Source organism: Eumetopias jubatus, unplaced genomic scaffold (assembly GCF_037043125.1).
Source record: "Eumetopias jubatus isolate StellerSeaLion01/CBP00866 unplaced genomic scaffold, mEumJub1_p1.0 scaffold_5, whole genome shotgun sequence".
Taxonomy (NCBI): domain Eukaryota; kingdom Metazoa; phylum Chordata; class Mammalia; order Carnivora; family Otariidae; genus Eumetopias; species Eumetopias jubatus.
The window spans coordinates 4,646,173-4,666,438 of NW_028274811.1; the positions used below are offsets into that span (position 1 = coordinate 4,646,173).

Below are 20,266 nucleotides of genomic sequence, written 5' to 3' on the forward strand. Positions count from 1 at the left end.
AATTTTTACCAAATAATAAAAATGAGAAAGCAGTTTTTAAGCCATGAAGAAATTAAAGCCCACTCAGTTGCTAAAACTAGGAAGAATAATTTTAAAATAAGCCTCACTAGTCAGAGTCTACAAACAGAAATACACTGAAATACTTACAACTCATTATTGTTATTTGCTACCTACCTTTATTGCAATATTCACCACCATTTCCTCCTGCAATTAAATAATTTTTAATTTATTGTATTTTTATACAATAAAGTAATTTTATGTATCTCCTACTCATTGATCCAACACCTAATAATGTTAATAAACATTGTATTTTATAATGCCTAACATTTAGGGGGAAAAAAGTAACAAATACTCAAAAATAAAAATCTGTAAGAAATTAAGAAAATAAAACGAATCTAAGTTGTTAGATGTACAATTTTGTTGTGTAAGGTGCAGTTTTTATTATTTTTAAAGATTTTATTTATTTATTTGAGAGAGAAAGAATGAGAGAGAGCATGAGAGGGGGGAGGGTCAGAGGGAGAAGCAGACTCCCCGCCGAGCAGGGAGCCCGATGCAGGACTCGATCCCAGGACCCTGGGACCATGACCTGAGCCGAAGGCAGACGCTTAACCGACTGAGCCACCCAGGCACCCAAGGTGCAGTTTTTAATTTAAACAGTAACTTCTCAGTATGGCAGATAGCACTGAACAAGAAGCGCGCCGACAATATCCTGGATCACTGCTTATTCCGTACAGCAAAAAAGACACACGTCAGTGCCATACAGACTGATTAGAACCCACCAACATGGTTCAGTTAGTTTTTTCTACACGATCACCACTTACAGAGATAAAGAGTTTATATACACATCTATTATGTTTTATTGTTTTAATGTCCCCCAAACATGGGTGTTTTGCTAACATGTACATCTGGAATACTAACATTTTCCTTTAAAAAAAAGTAACATATTACAAATAAAATCCAAAATTTGTCTATGTTCCATTTGGTAAAAACAAAGTGCCATAAAAGACCAAAAATAATTAATTCCACAATGGGGGCATCTGGCTGGCTCAGTCAGAAAAGCGTGTGATTCTTGGGCGCCTGGGTGGCTCAGTTGGTTGGGCGACGGCCTTCGGCTCAGGTTGTGATCATGGAGTCCCGGGATCGAGTCCCACATCGGGCTCCCTGCTCAGCAGGGAGTCTGCTTCTCCCTCTGACCCTCTCCCCTCTCATGCTCTCTATCTCATTCTCTCTCTCAAATGAATAAATAAATAAATAAATAAATCTTAAAAAAAAAAAAAAGCGTGTGATTTTTGATCTCGGGATCGTGAGTTCAAGATCCATGTTGAGTGTGGGGATTACTTAAATAAATAAAACTTTCAACACTATGAAAAGACTCCTAACATTAAAAGTCCATAACTGTTGGCAACTCTTTGGGAGCACGGATTAAGTACCACTTCCACAGCACACAAGCCCCCTAATTTTAGAGTCCACACCATTAACATTAAACGGTCCGTGTCCTCAGAGTCTGTGCCTGTCAGTACCCACGCCCACTTCCTCTGTGTTTTCAGCCATCTCTGACGGCTCCTGTAGCATTCATTCAGTGATTCTCCATGCACACAGATACAGCTTCTCAGCCTCCTCGGCTCCAGCGATCCTCATGCCGGGTTCCCCTTAGGATGGCGAGACCGGCCTTTATCCACTTACAGACACCAGTCAGGATTAGTCTTCTTGGGAGCACAACTCCTCACCCTAGCACTTTTCCCAGGCCACAGAGCAAAGAGCAAGGGCTTTGGTTTGTCAAAGGAGACCTTGGTGCAGTTTCTGGCTTGGCCCCAGACCATCACAAGAGGGACTTTTCCAGTTCTTGGCTGTAGACAGTGCTGAGAATGGACGCCCAGCTCCCGAAGAAGGTGCGTACCACAGAGAAGAGCACCAGCAGGACCGCTCCCACTCGTCCCTGCACCCTGCGCGCGTGGAGGACACACAGCTGTGAGCTGCACACCACAGCCATGAAAAGATGACTTCTAATGGTGGCTCCACCCAGATTCCTCTGCTGCAAGCTCTTTCCTTAGTTCACAGCCCTGGGCACCCCCCACCCCCAGCTCCCACAGCCACACTTCCACTGCCAAGTCTGCGACAGGTCAGGCTCTCTCACGGACAGACAGTCCTAACATTACACTGGATTCAATACAAATGCACGACTACTGATCTTCCGTTGTTGGTTACTGATCTCTCCACCAAAGCACGACCAATTCTCCCACATTCCCAACTAAGGGTAAAAGTCATCTTCTCCACCACCGCTTCACTCTTCCACTCCTACCCCTCCCCCTGCCTAAAAGGATGGATAGTAGTCTTCCTTCCCAAAACTGTCTTTCTCCGCCAAGGTGTCCCTTTCCTTTATTTTTCAAAGACCTACACCACATGTCCCTTGACGTTTTCAGAAACGTCATCCTTCTGTGTGGCTTCCCTTAATCCCAATGGTGACAGGACACTGAAACCCACATCTCCAGATCCTGCTTCTGAATCTGACAGGATTGTCTGTATGAACACTAACCCAATACAAGATAGATTTTAATTAAGAAAACTGTCAATAGTTTTAGATGAGCAATCTAGGAAAAAAAAAACAAAAACAAAATCCATCGCTCACATCATACTTAATGGTGAAATACTGAAAGCTTTCTAGGACTATGAACAAGGAGCAAGAAGGTACACTCACCACTGCTATTCCATATAATAGTGCATGTTCCAGACAGACCCATAAGGCAAAAAAAGAAAAGAAAAGGCATACAGCTATAAAACAAAGAAATAAAACTGTTTGCAGATGACAGGATTGTCCAAGTAGAAAATTACACGGAATCTACACAAACACTCTTGGCACTAACAGTAAGTTTAGCAAGGCTATAGGATACAAGACAAACACAAAATCCAACTCTAGTTCTATACACCAGCAACGAACATGTGGAAACCAAAATTTAAAATACCAGTTACAAACATGAAGGAAAAAGGAAAAAAAAAAAAAAAATACTTAGGAATAAATCTAACACGTATAAGACCTGTGTACTGAAAACTACAAAATGCTGATAAAAAAGTCAAAGTTCTCAATAAATGGAGAGAGGTAAACTGTGATCTAGACGATTCAACACAGTAAACATGTCATTTCCCCCAAGTTAATATACAGGTAAAACATAATTCCTATCAAAATCCCTGAAAAGATTTTACCGACTGGGCTAGATTATTCTAAAATGTCTATGGAAAGGCCTAATACCTAGAGGGCTAAGAAAATCTTGAAAAAGAATAAAATACAAGGAATCAACCTACCCCATTTGAAGACTTAGATAACGAGACAGTTCTCCAGACTGGGTAGCACTAGCAGGGCAGACGAAGGGACAATACAGGCAACAAGCCCCACTCGTGTGCAGCCAACTGACCAGAGACACAGGCATAAAAGCAGTTCAACAATGGTGCTGGAGCATTTGGATATACATAGGCAAAAAATAAATCTAAACCAAAACTTCCCACCTTGTACAAAACTAACTCAAAAAGGATCTAAATAATGTTAAACTATAAAACTTACAGAAGAAAATCTTTGAGACACAGGGCTGGGTGAAAAGTTCTTAGACGTGACAATCAAAGTGCAGTGCTCAAAAGAAAAAAAACAAACAGTTGGACTTCATCAAAATGAAAGACTTTGGATCTGTGGAAAAACTCTTAGAGGATGAAAAGACAAGCTACAGAATGGAAGAAAATATTTGCAAACTACCCACCTAACGGAAGACTCACAAGTGAAATATATAAAGAACTCTTAAAACTTCACCAGAAAAAAAACCAAACCAAGAAGAAAATAGAATGGACGTAGACACATTTACTGAAGAAGACATGCCTATGGCAAATAAGACAGTCAACCTCACTAGGCCTTTAGAAAATGCAAACAACCTGAGGCCACAATGAGCTGTCAGTACACACATATTCTAACAGCTAAAATAAAAAACAGTGACAACAAGGTTGACAAGGAGATACTGAATCTCTCCTTCACTGCTGGTGGGAATGTGAAATGGTACAACCACTCCGGGAAACAGTTCAGCACTTTCATAAAAAACTAAACATATGCTTATTATGTAACCCAGCAACCGCACTCCTGAGCATTTAGCCCAGAGAGAGGAAAACTTATGTCCATACAAAAAAAAAAAAAACCTGTACATGATGATTCATAGCAGCTTTATTTGGAACATCCAAAAACTTGGAACAACCTAAATGTCCTATCGTAGGTGAATGCTTAAACAAACATTCATCCATCCCCTGGAATGCCAGTCAGCAGTTAAAAGGAAAAACTATCGATACAACTACGTGAGTGGTTATCAAGGGCCCTGTGTTGACTGGAGTAGGCCAATCTCCAAAAATCACAAATGGAATGGTTTCACTTATTTGACATTCCCAAAATTAAAATTATAGAAATAGAGACGGATTAGTGGTTGCCAGAGGCTAGGGCCTGGGGTAGGAGAGAGAACATGACTATAGAAGGCAGCAGACAGGAGACACCTGCGGTAATGGGACAGTTCTGTATCTTTACTGCAGTGGTGGTTACACAGACCTACACATGTAGTAAAACGTAGTGAACTATACACAGTTTACACCAGCATCAACTTTCTGGTTCGATGCAACCACTGGGGGGCGCCTGGGTGGCTCAGTCAGTTAAGCGGCTGCCTTTGGCTCAGGGTCCCGTGATCCAGTTGCACCTGGGGCTCCCTGCTCAGCAGGGAGCCTGCTTCTCCCTCTCCCTCGGCCCCTCCGCACCTCAGGCTCACTCTTTTGCTCTCAAATAAATGGATAAAATCTTTAAAAGAAAAAAAGAAAGATGCAACCACTGGGGGGAACTGGGTGAAGGATAAGCAGGACCCCTCTATACTAAGTTGGCAATTTCCTGTAAAGCTATAATTATTTCAAAAGAAAAGGTTTTTTTTTAAGATTTTATTTATTGAGAGAGAGGGGGGAGTGAGAGAGCATGAGCAGGGGAGAGGGGCACGGGGAGAGGGAGAAGCAGGCTCCTGATGTGGGACTTGATCCCAGAACCCTGGGATCATGACATGAGCTGAAAGCAGATGCTTAACCAACCGAGCCACCCAGGCGCCCCCAGAAAAGTTTTTTTTTTTTTTAAATAAAACAAAGTAAAAGGATGAAAATTGTATACCATGCAAATACTAATCAAAGACAGCTGGGAGAGAGAGAGAGAGCAAAAGAGAGAGACAAACCAAGAAACAAGTGTTAATAACAGAGAACAGACTGTCGCTCACCAGAGGGAGGTGGGTGGGGGAGGGAAACAGGTGAAGGGGATGAAGAAGGGCACTTGTGTTAAGCACAGGGTGATGTATGGAAACCTGAAGCTAATATAACGCCGCATGTCAACAAACTGGAATTAAAATAAAGAAATAAAAATAAAGAAAGCTGGTATCATTTCATTGAAGATAGACATTATGAGCCCACAGAGAAGAAATATTATCAGATAAAGATCAATCCAACAGTAAGTTAGTAACCCTACACTCGCATCATCTAATAACATACTCTAAAATATATAAAGCAAAACTGACATAATTTAAAGCAGTAGACACATCCTCAAAGATGTTGAGACTCACACAAGTTTCTCAGTAACTGATAAGTAAACTTCGAATATGAATACAGAAGATTCAAACAAGACTATTAACAAATTAATCAAATAAATGGATAAAATCTTTTTAAAAAAAAAGCAACACAGAGCAACAGTCAACAAAAAAGTACAAATTCTTTTCAAATACACACAGAAAATTGACTAACACTGCCCATATACGATGAATCATAAAGTAAGTCTCAACACATTACAGAGACTGAAAGAAAAAAATCCCAAGTATGTTCTCGGGCCACAGTGGAATTAAGAGAAAGTCGATCACATGGCACCGGGGTGGCTCAGTCCATGAAGCGTCTGACTTCAACTCAGATCATGATCTCAGGACCCTGGGATCCAGCCCCAGTGTCTCCAGTCTCCCAGCTCAGCAGGGAGTCTGCTTCTCCCTCTCCCTCTGCCCCTCTCCCACCGCTTGTGCTCTCTCTCTCTTGCTCTCACTTTCTCTCTCTCAAATAAAAAATAAAATCTTTAAAAAAAAAAAAGATAAGTCAATTACAAAAAGATAATCAGGAAAATTCCTGACTAGAAATTAATCAGCATGGTTCTAAACTGAACATCAACTAAAGCAGAAATGGCATGTAAATCAAAATATTTTGAACTAAATAGTAATAATAATACCATGTGTCAAAACTGAAACGCATCTATTTTTAAAAAAGAAAAAAGTACAATGCTGGTGACCTGAGAATCCATCTAACGAAGCCAGAAAAAGAAAGGCAAGTTAAACTCAGTATGAAAAAAATTAAGGGCAGACCAGACTTCAATGACACAGGAAGCAGACATCCTAAGAGGGACACAGTGTCACTCATACAGTGTCCCAGAGAATGTTTAACCTGAATCTAATGGCGAGGAGACCTCAGACACACCAAAATCTGAAATGTTCTATAAAATACCTGTTGTGTAGTTCCCATAAACATCAATGGAATGCAAGACAAAGTTAGGGCAAGAGTGGCTCCAGATTCATGGAGATGGCTCATGGAGATGGCCACCTAAATGCCAGGCCAGCCTAGAGAGGAAGGGTGCTCTGTGGGCAGGAGACAGAGCTGTGTCAGAGCAAAATCTCCTGAACGTGGCAACGGCCTGGTGGCCATGTACGAAAATAGCCTCTTCCTAAGAAACATGCACGGAACACTAAGATCAAAGAGGAGTGAAGTAACAAGCAACCTCGTCTGAAATCACTCTGAAAATAACAGTGAGATATAAAGAGAATGGTCAATAAATGTGGCAAAAGATTAAACATTACTGATCTTAGGCAAAGGGCATAGGAGGAATTCTTGCAACTTTTCTATAAGTTTGGATTTATTTCAAGATAAAAGTGAATTTATTTCAAGTCTGGATTTATTTCATGATAAAAGCTTAAAATTTCAAAAGCAAAGACAACACCAGAAGTTTGGCTCTTTGAAAAGAACTGATAACCTCCTATCAAGATTAACAGGGAAAAGGGAGAGATAAATTAACAATATCAGGAATAATAAAATGTGACATCCCTCCAGAACCTCATACGTTTTCTATTACATGAATTTATATATTTGAAAGTAGATAAACCCCTTGAAAAGCACAAAGCATCACAAGGGACACAAGAAAAAACAATTCTGCATAGCCCTGCAACTGTTAAAAGGAATTAAGTCTAGACAAGGTTAAGTACCCCCAAAGAATACTCCAGGAATATTGGCTATTTAACCTAGAAAATGTTTTGTGAAAAAACTGTCTCACTCATTAAAAATTAGTAACACAGGGCGCCTGGGTGGCTCAGTTGGTTAAGCGACTGCCTTCGGCTCAGGTCATGATCCTGGAGTCCCGGGATCGAGTCCCGCATCGGGCTCCCCGCTCAGCGGGGAGTCTGCTTCTGCCTCTGACCCTCCCCCGTCTCATGCTCTCTCTCTCTCTCTCTCATTCTCTCTCTCAAATAAATAAATAAACAAAATCTTTAAAAAAAAAAAAAAATTAGTAACACAAGTCAGTGATTTCTAAAACCTTGTTTAGCCATGAAATTCCTTCTTCATATGAAAAGCTTACAATACACAGGAAAGATAAAGACAGACACTAATTGGAAGCTGAGAGGGGGAGATAAGCCTAAATCCTGCTCAGGCTCACTTCCCGATTCTGCATGGTCGATCTCTTTGAGGGATTCCTCAGAGTCCCTGGGAGTCCACACACCACTGTTTGAATACCACTATGTGAGCCGACCCCAAAATCAAATTGGTCGTAAAAACATCTTTTTACAAACTTCTAAAGAGATAATGAGGATGATACATAAGATATCTTTCTACAATCACTTGTATCTCTTTTATGGTCAAAGGGATCTAAGTTCATGATGGTTAAGAAAGGCACTGACCACAAACTTTAAAGAGCAGAAAGACTATCAAAGCAGTAATTTATTCGACATACCCCACTCAAGTTATGTTGGCATCAGTCAGCTGAAATCTTGCTCTACCCGTCCCTAGGGCTGGAGGACAGTCAATGGCCAAGTGTCCTAGACACAGAGTGTGGTTTCACAGACCAGCCTCTAAAGTCAAGGGTGAGCAAAGCTGATGAAGTTTATCTCAACCACCAGTGAACTTGTTTAAATATGAGCAGGTCTTACCTTTGTTTCTTTCTGGTTAAATTTACTGAAGAATCTTCTTCCAACTCAAAGCATTTGAGTCAAATAATACACAGAGTTCCAGTATTATTATACTGCATTTTACAGGCCCATAATACACAGAGTTCCAGTATTATTAAACTGCATTTTACAGGCCCCTACCTGCCTTTCTGGATGAGAGCAGGACCGAAGATGGAAGAGAGCACGGTTTACAAATGCTGACACAGTGACCAGAATTGACTCTACCATGCAATCAATACAAAACCACTAATCTTTCTCCACTTTCTAAACATTTAAATGTCGCATAAAAAAAGTGAACTTGAGGACGCCTGGGTGGTTCCGTCGATTAAGCGTCTGCCTTCAGCTCAAGGTCATGATCCCAGGGTCCTGGGATCGAGCCCCACATCAGGCTCCTTGCTCAGTGGGGAGTCTGCTTGTCCCTCTGCCGCTCCCCCTGCTTGTGCTCTCTGTTTCCCTCTGACCAATAAATACAATCTTTAAAAAAAGAAAGTGAACTTGGCATTCTGTCCTTTTCTAATTAGCAATGTTTGGTTTTGACTAATGTTTAACACTTTCCGTTATGTCATTTCATTGAGAGTGTCTTCTTTATTTGATATAAAAATAAGTATGTTAGAAGCCGAGCTTCTAAATACCTTAACTGTATACCTGAGGGCATAGGAAATTAGGCAGCAAGAGATCACAAACCTGGTGCAGAGGAACTTCCATCCTCCACAGACAAACCACTCTAGTCCTCTTCTTCTCTGTGTGATCCTAGCTCGTGGTAACGTGTGGTAATCACTTTCATCATTCTCGAAGCCTTCTTCAGACATCATTAATGGCATTTCATCCAAATGGGCAGACTCATCTTCCAGCTGGTACCTGGTCAGAGGTAAGGAGAGAATGCTGAGGCAGGCCAAGCAGCCTTCTGTCACCAGTAAGGGTATTATTTAAGACAAGAGCTGGTCCCATTCTACTAACCACATTTTTCTTTTTTCTTCAAACTAAGCTGTCTACAGCGGAGGCAAACCATTATAAATGAGGGATGCTACTTTCCTTTACAAAAAATGTATTTAGCCAGGGTCAGAAGGAAAGGAACAGGCTGCCCAAGGAAGCGAACATGACCACGCTAGAAGGGGAGCCCTCCACAAAGCCACTGGTGTGAACAGTCGGCTCAACAGTACCACCCACTCGTGGTGTTCAATTCAGGAATATAAAAACAATCACCCGAAATATTAGCAAAAAATGTATACTTCCAGGTCATATCTAAATACTCTGCTACAGATCGATTGGATATAAAATGTGCCCAACTTTACATTCATCAATCAAAGTCGTGGAAGTGACTTTTGAACTATGGAAGTATCTTCTTTTGAAAGGTGGGAACACGGTCCCTTGGTTTGTTGTCAGATTTGATATACGCAGCAAGGATGCTATGTCCCACTTACACTTACTCTGTCTCTGTTATTCCCTTTTCTGAATTTTCTATTCAAGGAAATAATTTCCTCCACAACCAGCATCCCTTTCAGAGTTCAATAATCCTCTTCTGATTCCAAAAACAGGCAGCCTACTGTATCAAGTTCCCATTTTATCTCTCCTCAATCACAGACATATGTACATTTTAAAACTAAAAGCTTACTTTGAGAACCAAGAATTCATGAGAAAGTATAATGCAGAGCCCACGAATGCTATCTTATTTGATTTTACATCAAACCTCTGTGGTAGGTATTCACCTCAATTGTAAAAATCAGAGCACAGGCCTGTGTGTCCCCGGGACATGATGGTAGTCACTGAAACTGAAATTTCCCCTCGCACCCTCTGAAGTCCACAGACTTTATACAAGACAAATAAAACCAACCAAGCCCACAACTACAGCATAAATGAGTGCCAGACAATACTACAATCTAGTTAAAGACAACAGCAAGCTGAAACAGGATAAAGTCAAAGGAAATCACAAAAAGCACACTAATCAAACTACTCGAAGCAAAGATGAAGGAAAAATTCTTGGAAGGAGCCAGAAGAAAACAACTCATTACATGGAGAAGCCCATCAATTCAAATGCCCATGGACTTCTCATGGAGAGAGATGAGGCCAGAGGACAGGAACTCCATGTCTAAGTGCTGAAAGGGAAAAAGGCTCAACCCAGAATTCTATATCCAGCAAAAAGATCCTCCAGGAATGAAGGCAGAACAAAAACATTCTCAGATGAAAGATAAAACTTGGAGGGTATGTTACCATCTGACCTCATACAAAAGAAAGCTAAAGAAAGTTTCAAGACGAAGAAAAATGATACCATCAGGAAACTTGGATTTTTGGAAAGAAAGAACACAAAATTCTTTAAAACGTGTATGACTATTGAAAGCAAAAGCTGTCACATCATCTGGTGAAGTTTTCAGTGTAGAAAGATGTGAACGGATATGGTGGCTATCCTGTAAGAAGCAGGCAATTCCATAGCTTACATTAAGTGTAAAATATGAACAGTGAAAAGTTAGCTATGTATATTGCAATCCTTAGCGTGGAGCTTCTCAACAGCGGTACCATTAACATTCTGGGTCTGAGAATTCTGTTGACGGAGCTGTCCTGTGCATTGTGGAGCGTTCAACAACAAACCAGGCCACTACGCATTTGATGCCAGTAGCAGTATTCCCCCAGTCGTGACAATAAAAATGTGTCCAGATGTCACCAAATGTCACCTGGAGGACAAAAATCACTACCTACAAAAAAATAAAAATACTTGAAATATAATGGCATATAATGTTAAAAGATTAAAAGTAAAAAGATGGAAAAAGATATGATACAAACACTCGTTCAAAGGAAAAAAAGTAGCTACTATAAGACAAAGACATCAAAAAAATAACATGAAAGAACTGCCCAGGATAAAGAAGAACATTATATAATGATAAAAGATCAAATCACCCATAAGCTCTAACAATCATAAATGTGCATGCACCTACCACCAGTTTCAAAGTACACAAAGTATGAAATATGTAAGTAAAAGGAGAAACAAATCCATTATACTGCCGGAAGACTTCGTAACTCCTCTCTCAGTAATTAATGGAAGAAACAGTATCAGAAAGGACAGAAAGACATGGTCAGCACTGTCAGCCAACCGACCCCGGCACTCTACCCTGTACGGCAGAATGTTCTCATCAAGTGCACCATGAACACTCATCCCCACGGACCACAACCTGGGCCATAACACAAACTAACAAATTCAAAAGAACTGAAATTAGACAAAGTATGTTCTCTTACCATAAAGGAATTTCTTTTTTTTATAAAGATTTTATTTATTTATTTCACAGAGAGAGACACAGCGAGAGAGGGAACACAAGCAGGGGAAGTGGGAGAGGGAGGAGCAGACTCCCCGCTGAGCAGGGAGCCCGATGTGGGGCTCGAAGCCAGGACCCTGAGATCATGACCTGAGCTGAAGGCAGATGCTTAACGACTGAGCCACCCAGGCGCCCTATAAAGGAATTTCTTTTAAAAATCAGTAACAGAAAGGGATGCCTGGATGGCTCAGGTGCTTAAGGGTCTGCCTCAGCTCAGGTCATGATCTTAGGGTCCTGGGATCGAGTCCTGCTTCTGGCTCCATGCTCAGTGGGGAGTCTGCTTCTCCCTCTTCCCTTCCCCCCACTCATGCTTGCACTCTCTCTCTCTCTGAAACAAATAAATAAATCTTAAAAAAAAAAAAAATCAGGGGCACCTAGCTGACTCAGCCAGTTAAGCGTCTGCCTACAGCTCAGGTCGTGATCCCAGGGTCCTGGGATCAAGGTCTCTGCTCAGCGGGGAGTCTGCTTCTCCCTCTGCCACTCTCTCCCTGCTCATGCTCTCTTTCTCTCACTCTCTCTCAAATAAAATCTTTAAAAATAACTTTAGAAATAAATCATTAACAGAAAGATATTTGGAAAATCCACTAATACCTGGGGGGGGGGGGATTTGGGACCAAATTTGGGAAGCACCATTTGGGAACAAAACTGTCACGATGCTGGAGAATCATCCAATTCTTCACAACTGCAAATGGAAACTTACGAACAGCAGAAATTCTACAGAGATCAGCACCTTAAGCTAGAACTCACACTCAGAACCAGTCACCACAGGACAACCTGATGTCTGCCTGCTGGTGTGATACAAGAAGAAGCAGATCCAGCATTCCTGCCAACACATGTACACATTTACCGTATTTACTCAATCCCAGAGCAGTGGTTCTCAAAGTGCAGTCCCCAGAAATTCTTGGAGCCACCCCCAGAAACAAGAAACTTCTGGAAGTAGCCTACAGTTGGGATCAAGAGCCCTCGCACTCTGCTGCTTCAGAAGCACTGCTCTGGGGCTAATTTTCACGTGACGGGAAGTGCACAAAATAAGAGCACTGCACCCAACTCCAGGAGGTACTAATCCAGACACTACAAACCACCAGCCTGGACTCTTCAAAAATGCCACATGAGAAGAAAGAAAACCACCACAAAGATTTCTCCAAATTAAAAGAAATTAAAAAGATATAACCAAATGAGGGGCGCCTGGGTGGCTCAGTTGTTAAGCGTCTGCCTTGGGCTCAGGTCATGACCCCAGGATTCTGGGATCGGGGGACTCCCTGCTCTGTGGGAATCCTGCTTCTCCCTCACCCACTCCCCCTGTTTGTGTTCCCTCTCTCACGGTGTCTCTCCCTATCAAATAAATAAAATCTTTAAAAAAAGAATGACAATGGTGAGTGCTACTCCAGATGGTCAGGAATATCCAAGAACAGAATTATTTCCATTCTGCTCTAAGACGTTATTGAAATACATCTTCTACAGTACATAACAAGCTTTAAATGTATATGAAGTATACACACAGTGCAGAGTACATAAACGAGCTTTATATGTGCCAACTTAGCAGTCCCTCAGGGAATCTGTGGATGTGGGTGTTCACACACCTGCATGTGTGTGGGGGCGTGTGCATGTGCGGGTATATGCAGTGACGGTGCCAGGCAGTCCTTTGCTTACTAGGATTCTGTGAAAAGGTCAGAAGGCAAGATTCCAGAAGACTCCACCTTCTTGAAACTTTATTTTTTTGAAACAGGTGCCTACCTGTCAAGAATCCAAACACAAGTGGGGCGCCTGGGTGGCTCAGTTGGTTAAGCGACTGCCTTCGGCTCGGGTCATGGTCCTGGAGTCCCGGGATCGAGTCCCGCATCGGGCTCCCTGCTCAGCAGGGAGTCTGCTTCTCCCTCTGACCCTCTTCCATCTCGTCCTCTCCATCTCTCATTCTCTCTCAAGTAAATAAATACAATCTTTAAAAAAGAAAAAAAAGAATCCAAACACAAGTGGAATTCAATGACTATAAAGATGTCCTTGGACAATAAGGTCAATGCTGACCTGCTACCTAAGCTCCTTTTACCATCTTTTTAACATGTGGTAACTAAAAAAATAAGCCAGCAAGTGGATTACTGAGTTAAAGGTTACTGAGGTATCCCCCACTGTTGGACAGAGAAAACATTTATAAATTCCCACTAAATAACGTTTCCGTGCAAATATCTGTACACAGAACTTTCTCCATATTTTTACATGAATTCTTTCAAAGAATCCCAGAACTGCAATAGTTTGTACAAAGTCATAAGCTCTAAAACACTTGAAATATTATTGCCAACTGCAAATTTAAACTCCCACCACTGAGTGCTATGAATAATGCCAAAAGCAATTTTACCTCACCCTCATCAGATGAGAGCTAAATACATGTACCCTTCACTTAAATAAAGGGAGGAAAATGGCATCTTGTCATCACCGGCACCGATTCACGTTTGCTAGCACACGGGGTCCTGCACTACTACTTACAAACTGTGGCTAAGGCTGCTCCCCATGCTGTTCAGTGGAGCTGGGCGTATTTGGGGCGTGTGCACTGGGGGCACCCCCGGAACTAGGACCCTCTCCCGTGGCACCAGCCTCCTCACAGGTAAATCTTCACTGGCCAGGAACTCAATGTGCCCCTTCAGCAAATGTCACCAGGACTAGGACGGTTTTTGTTAGTGATGTGGTCCCCAGTGGTCTGCCCTAACTTACTTTTGCCCATAAACCCTGTTACTTCCAGGGAGCATTTCTACCAAATACGAAGTTTTGCAGGGATATATATACTATACAACAACAGAAATGGGGATGTTATTTATGCAAGAGTCCATCTCTTCCACACTGATTGGTAGTATCTCTTAAATGTATTGTATTAGAGTAATTTGGGCGCAAGAAAACAGGACTTTAACCTACAACCACATGGAACTGGACTCTCTGCAAGGACCTACAGGAGGAGATGCTGCATATTGACACCCTGACTGTAGCCCTGTGAGTCCATACGGTTCTGACCTTCAGAACTGGAAAATAATACATTTGTTTTAAGCCACTACATTTATGATAATTTTACAACAGCAACAGGACACTAATACAACTGCATAGCAATTAATGACGATTTTTTTCTTTGTATTCTGAGTCAATTTGACAATCCTGCTTCCCGTGACCTCGCTCTCATCTTTCCTCCCTCATGTGAAACGGCCCTCGGATAAGAGAGGGTGGTGAGGTGAAGACAGAGGTGTTCTCCTCGTGGAGGATGTAAGTGTGCCGACGGCCTGTGCTGAGGCTCCCCCGGGCACTCTGGTGCTTCAGTGCAGTGCCGATTAGGCATCGAGGGGACCCGACACACAGCACACGACAAACACAGGCACCACCTGCCCTGAGACCGTAAAGCAGAGAATAAGCCTGAGGAGACGGTGGGCAGATCTTTAGCAAACACTAACCACGCAAACACTTCTCCTCCTCCCAATATAATTTCATATAAAAAATAAAAACCACGAGACCTCTGAAAATACTGGAGTACAAAGAGTACGTTAGGCTGAGGACCCCAAGGAAGATCACCTCTCAAAATCCTTACAGGAAGGTGAGAAAACGCTCTGCAAGCCGTTTGGCTGTGCTGGGTACATACCCTCAGTCACCTGCTGAGCACCACTACATGCGCGCCCACACTGAAGACACGGCAGTCAGTAACGGACACAGCTTGTAACTCACAAGCTCAGACTCACTCACCAGGAAATCTTAAATGACAGCAGTGGCTACTGGCGAGACAGTCCCCTAGCCCTTGGAAGGTGCCGACTGAGCTCAGGCTGCAGGGGCTGCATCCAGGTAGAGGGGCAGGGTGCGTGTGGAATGACCACTGCGGACGGGAAGGTAGGGAAGGTAGGTGGGGCAGCGCACGGCTCAGGAAGGACTGCCAGTCCCCCAAGCTCAGCCACAGCTATCCGTGGGAATTCTGGAACTGGAGCTGGGACACAGAAGGCAGCCTGCTTCGAGATAACTACAACTGTCAACTCCTGTAAGGAGAGCGACGAGAGGTCTACACTGCTCTGCAGATTAGGATGCCCAGAACAGCTGTCTTCTGAAAGAGAAAACACAGACAGACAGACACACATGGAGAAAGGATTAGAAAGTGTTTCCCATAAAAATGGAAGATTAAATACACGACTGCCTTCAACACCAAAAACACTGCTTTTTCTTAAAGCTGAAACCTACAGAACAGAAAACAAGAGATGATAACAAAATGCAAAAAGCTAGAGAGCAGATAGATGGATGGTAAATAAGCAGATCCAAGAAAAACAGGGGTCTCAGCACAGCCGCGAGGAGGCAGGAGAACCCTGGGACCCTGGAGGGGCGGGCCTGGCGTCAGGGGGACCTCTGAAGCGGGCGGGGAGGGAGGAAAGAGTAGGAACTGACTGAAAGCTACTGAAGACCATCTGGATCCTCAGGTGACCCCTCCCAGCTACAAAGCAAGGGACAGCTACCCCCTGGGGGAGGGAAAGCAGAGGGCGAGGCTGAAGGAAGGACAGTGAACGTGGGTGCAAGCCAGCGTGGCCTCCCTTCCCTGCTGCCCAGGTAGAAATTCAGCGTTGAGAGGAGGAGGAGGGACAGGAGAAGCCGGCGGCCAGTGTTTGCTGAAACTGTCAGGCATGAATTTAAGCACCTCGCCTACGTTCATTTAATTCCTAGTTTTAGACAATTAACATAGGAAATTCTTACTATAAAAAAGAAAAATAACTGAAATGTCCAATAACTGAAATGTCCAAGACCAAAGGTGGTCTATCCATACCACGTGACATCACCCGGTTTAAAAGAAGTAGGCAATGTGACGTGTGCTATGGCACGAAGCTTGAAAACATTTCGCTCAGTGCAATAAGCCAGACGCAATACGACAGACCCTGAAGGGCTCCACCTCCACGAGGTGACAGCAATCAACTCCACAGACACGGAGGTACAGAAAGGCTACGGGGGCCGGGGAGGGGGGACAGCGAGGCGTCTCCCGGGTGCAGAGCTTGGGTTTGGGAGGAGGAAGGAGGCCTGGGGGCGGGAGGTGAGGACAGTGGTACAACAGCGTGAATGTGCTCACGGCCACTGCACTGCACGCTTGGGTAGACGTGCTTAAGATGGTAAGTTTTATGTTAGGTCTGATAAATTTTTTAAAAAGGAACAAATTCTATATATATCGCTGAAATCCAGCTCCCTAGCAGCCGCGTAACCCCTGGAAGATGGGTATTTCCTCATCACTACCCACATCTCCAACATACGAAGCTGGTTTCTACCCTGGGGTCTGCCTGAACGCACCACCAGGCCCCTTCCCCTCACCCTCCTGCCGGCTGCCGCAGTTAAGGAACTAGAATCGGTATGGCTATCCTGGAAAAGCCAACTCCTCACACACCAGGCACATTCAGGCAAGAGTTTGACCACTTGGGGAGCTGGCCTGTCAATGAGACCAAACACCAGAAGGAGAGAGAACACTCCTGAAGGCCTCCTGGACTGTGAGGCCCTGGAGAAGGGGGCTGGGGTCTACGGAGCCCTTCCCACAACCGGGCACCCAGGGTACCTGTATTCTGCATGGTCCAAGAAGAAAAGTTTAGCGCAAATGAGAAACTTTTACAGCACATGACAGTAAAACCATTCCTCAGAAACAGTTCTCACAAATAAAATTTTAAAAAAGCAAACACTTCGGTGCCTGGGTGGCTCAGTTGGTTAAGCGACTGCCTTCGGCTCAGGTCATGATCCTGGAGTCCCAGGATCGAGTCCCGCATCGGGCTCCCTGCTCGGTGGAGAGCCTGCTTCTCCCTCTCCCTCTGCCTACCTCGCTGCCTACTTGTGCTCTCTCTCTATCTCTGTCAAATAAATAAATAAAATCTTAAAAAAAAAAAAGTAAACACTTTGAATGACAGATGAGCAAAGACAATTCATAAAAAAAGAAATACAGCTGTACTTAGAGAACTATGTGCAGCCACATTAGGAACTCTAACCCTTCCCACACACACCTGAGGGACCGCCCTGGGCGAGCGCTGTCCCGACGAGGACAAACACAAGAAGCGGGCTGCCTACTTGCAAAGGGAGACGTGCTGGGAAGACTCTAATACAGAAGGCGCGAGGGCCAGAAGGAAGCCGAGTCTCAAGAGGAGACACCTGCATGAAAGGAACCAACCACAGAAGGTCTTGGGAGACCTGGAAGGGGCTGCGGAGCCTTGAGGGCTCAGGACTGGAGAGAAAGCCGGGGCAGCTGGAGTGGGCAAGGCACGGGAGGGCCACCGGATGCGGCTGAAGGGGTGGGCAGGGGTGAGTCCCGTGGGCACGGCCTGCCAGCATAAGGAGTCTCACTTTAACTCTCAGGGGAAGGGAAGTCAGTGGAAGGTTTTAAGACTAGGAGTCATTTTTGTTTCCAAGAGAACTTCTAAAACACGCAAATTAAAACAACTGAAAAAAATTCTTCACCCTTAGCATTCTTAACAGTCTTGGATAACGAAGCACTCTTAATGGCTAGCAAGAGTGTGAACAACTTTTATGGAGGACAGTTTGTGAAAATGCCCTGACAGCCCTTTTTTGTAATGGGAGTAACTTTAACCATAGGTTCTAATGATCCATGAAAACAAATATTTGAAAACATGAAAAACGTACACAAGATTGATCTACCAAGATGACCATTACTGTGCTGTGCTGCTTAAAAGTCTACCCAAAAAGCACGGAAGACTTTAGTTCCAGTGATGAGAACTTGTCCCGGGTGTCGGACACCCACACACTGTCGCTGACAGCAGTAAGGCGGAGGGAGGGCCTTCCGAGAGTCACAGTGAGGAGCGGCAGCACCTGTCCCCGCCCTGACCAGCACCCAGGGTCCCCTCGCTCCAGTCACCATCCACACACCACACAACATCCCCACAACAGGAGACTCGTCATTTGAGGGGCTCACACAAAAGCTCCTCTCAGCTGTGTGGTAGCGGGCCTAAAACAGAGCTAATAGGTTTCCTCAGAAAAATTCCTTTTTTCTCATTCTCTGCATAAGATTACTTCTTTTAAAACAGTCAACTAGAAAATGAATACTTATACAAAATGCAATTAAAATTCAAAATGCCACTTAAATATATTATAATATAGTATACAAAATGAGATTTTTAGTCTTTTTCATTAAGTTCTTTCAGCGATTGTGCTGCATTTTAGCAAAAGTCACAATCTTATCAAGTTTAATGCTAGAAAAGTAGTACAAAGAGTCTGAAAGATAATGAACATAAGCAACATCACGTTTAGTAACCTCCACTTCAGAGATGGAGCCTTTGAACTGGCAAGCAATTTATTCCATTTCCAAAGCAATTTTCCTATCGTATTGAAAATTTTACCTCAGTATTTAAAAACAATAAGATGATGAATGGATTTTTTCAGAGACAGGATAAGCAGAAAATCCTAAGTGTCTGTGTTGCCTAGTGTCATACACACTTAATTGGTTTGTCACTCAAGAAAAATCAACGTTTCCAGCAATTAAGTATAATTCTGGAAACATATTTTTAAAAAGAGTAAAAACAATGTGAACAAAGACGACAAAACAGATGATACCAAACCCAAGAGTACTGCCACACTTAGAAACGGAGACAACTCTCTTAGCTGCTGCCAAAGGTTTAAAAAAATTGGGAACCTTCAACAAAAAACACTCAAGTCCTAGAAGGTGCGTAATTTACATGTATCTAAGTAAAAGTAGGTCAATACAATAACTAGCTTAAACTCACATTAAGTATCTAACAGCCTTATTGTTTCCATTTTGATGAGAAGCATTGCTGAGAAGCCAACTGATAGTAAAGGGAGAAACCATTTAAAATATGCCTAATGCTTCAACCTTCTTTAAGAAAAATAAACACTGCCTCTTTGCCTACATGTTAATAGAGTAGAAAAACAAAGCAACAAAGTACTATAAAGAAATGGGTATGTTTCCTTCATCAAACACAGCTTCCAAGTTCAAGCGTGTCACTGATGAGTCACTAATAAGCAGCAAAACTGTATACTGGGAAACTGGGACTCTTCCCTTCCTACAGTAGCAGAGGAGTTAAACAGCAGAATAATTGTGTAAAAAAAAAAAAAAAAGGAAAGGAACATTGCCTGAAAGGCACGCCTTGACCTCAGCAATAAAAACAAGCAAGACGCGCAAGGGCCAGTCAGTGCCCACGCCCGGAGATGCCCCCCATGTGGACTATGGACACAGTAACCTCGGAGCCACGGACTCCTCTTCCACGGCGTTCTGTAAAAAAACCTCAATACCAATTTCTTAACATAAGAAATTACACCAACGCTATACATGAATCGAAACAAGCCTCTAAATTAGAGTAATGGGACAATATCTAATATTATGTAAACGCCAATCCAGAAATTAAAAACATAAGTGGGCCGATTAGCTCAGGACACATGACCCAGTTATACCCAAAACTGTCATGTTCACAATCACCAAATCTATCTTCATGCTAATACTGTCAGCTGTAGAAACTACAGTGAAACAGACCTGTTCTGGCAGGTTTAAAGAATTTCATGAACTCGAGTGAACTACAGATCCTTAAAAATATGTCTCTGATTCCAAGGAGTCCTGGGCCTGAGCACTTTGATAAACACTATCTTAAGAATCATTTGGTAGCGGCACCTGGGCGGCTCAGTCACTAGCGTCTGCCTTCGGCTCAGGTCGTGATCCCAGGGTCCTGGGATCGAGTCCCACACTGGACTCCCAGGGAGTCCGCTTCTCCCTCTGCCCCTCCCCCTGCTTGTGCTCTC

The 20,266-nt window shown here is 43.2% G+C and overlaps 1 protein-coding gene across 1 annotated transcript in view; it reads right to left on the bottom strand.

Moving 5' to 3' along the window:
* The window catches only part of LOC114204005 (putative phospholipid-transporting ATPase IIB), a 108,152-nt gene extending 94,973 nt beyond the window's left edge, over positions 1–13,179 (bottom strand). Inside the window, exons 1-3 of the mRNA XM_088023221.1 lie at positions 13,114–13,179; positions 8,916–9,089; positions 3,298–3,402 (exon numbers count right to left, since the gene is read on the bottom strand). Coding sequence (XP_087879347.1) covers positions 3,298–3,402; positions 8,916–9,089; positions 13,114–13,139 — 305 coding nt within the window. The 5' untranslated portion in view covers positions 13,140–13,179. The remainder of the gene's footprint in view (positions 1–3,297; positions 3,403–8,915; positions 9,090–13,113) is intronic.
* Between the last annotated feature and the right edge of the window lie 7,087 nt (positions 13,180–20,266).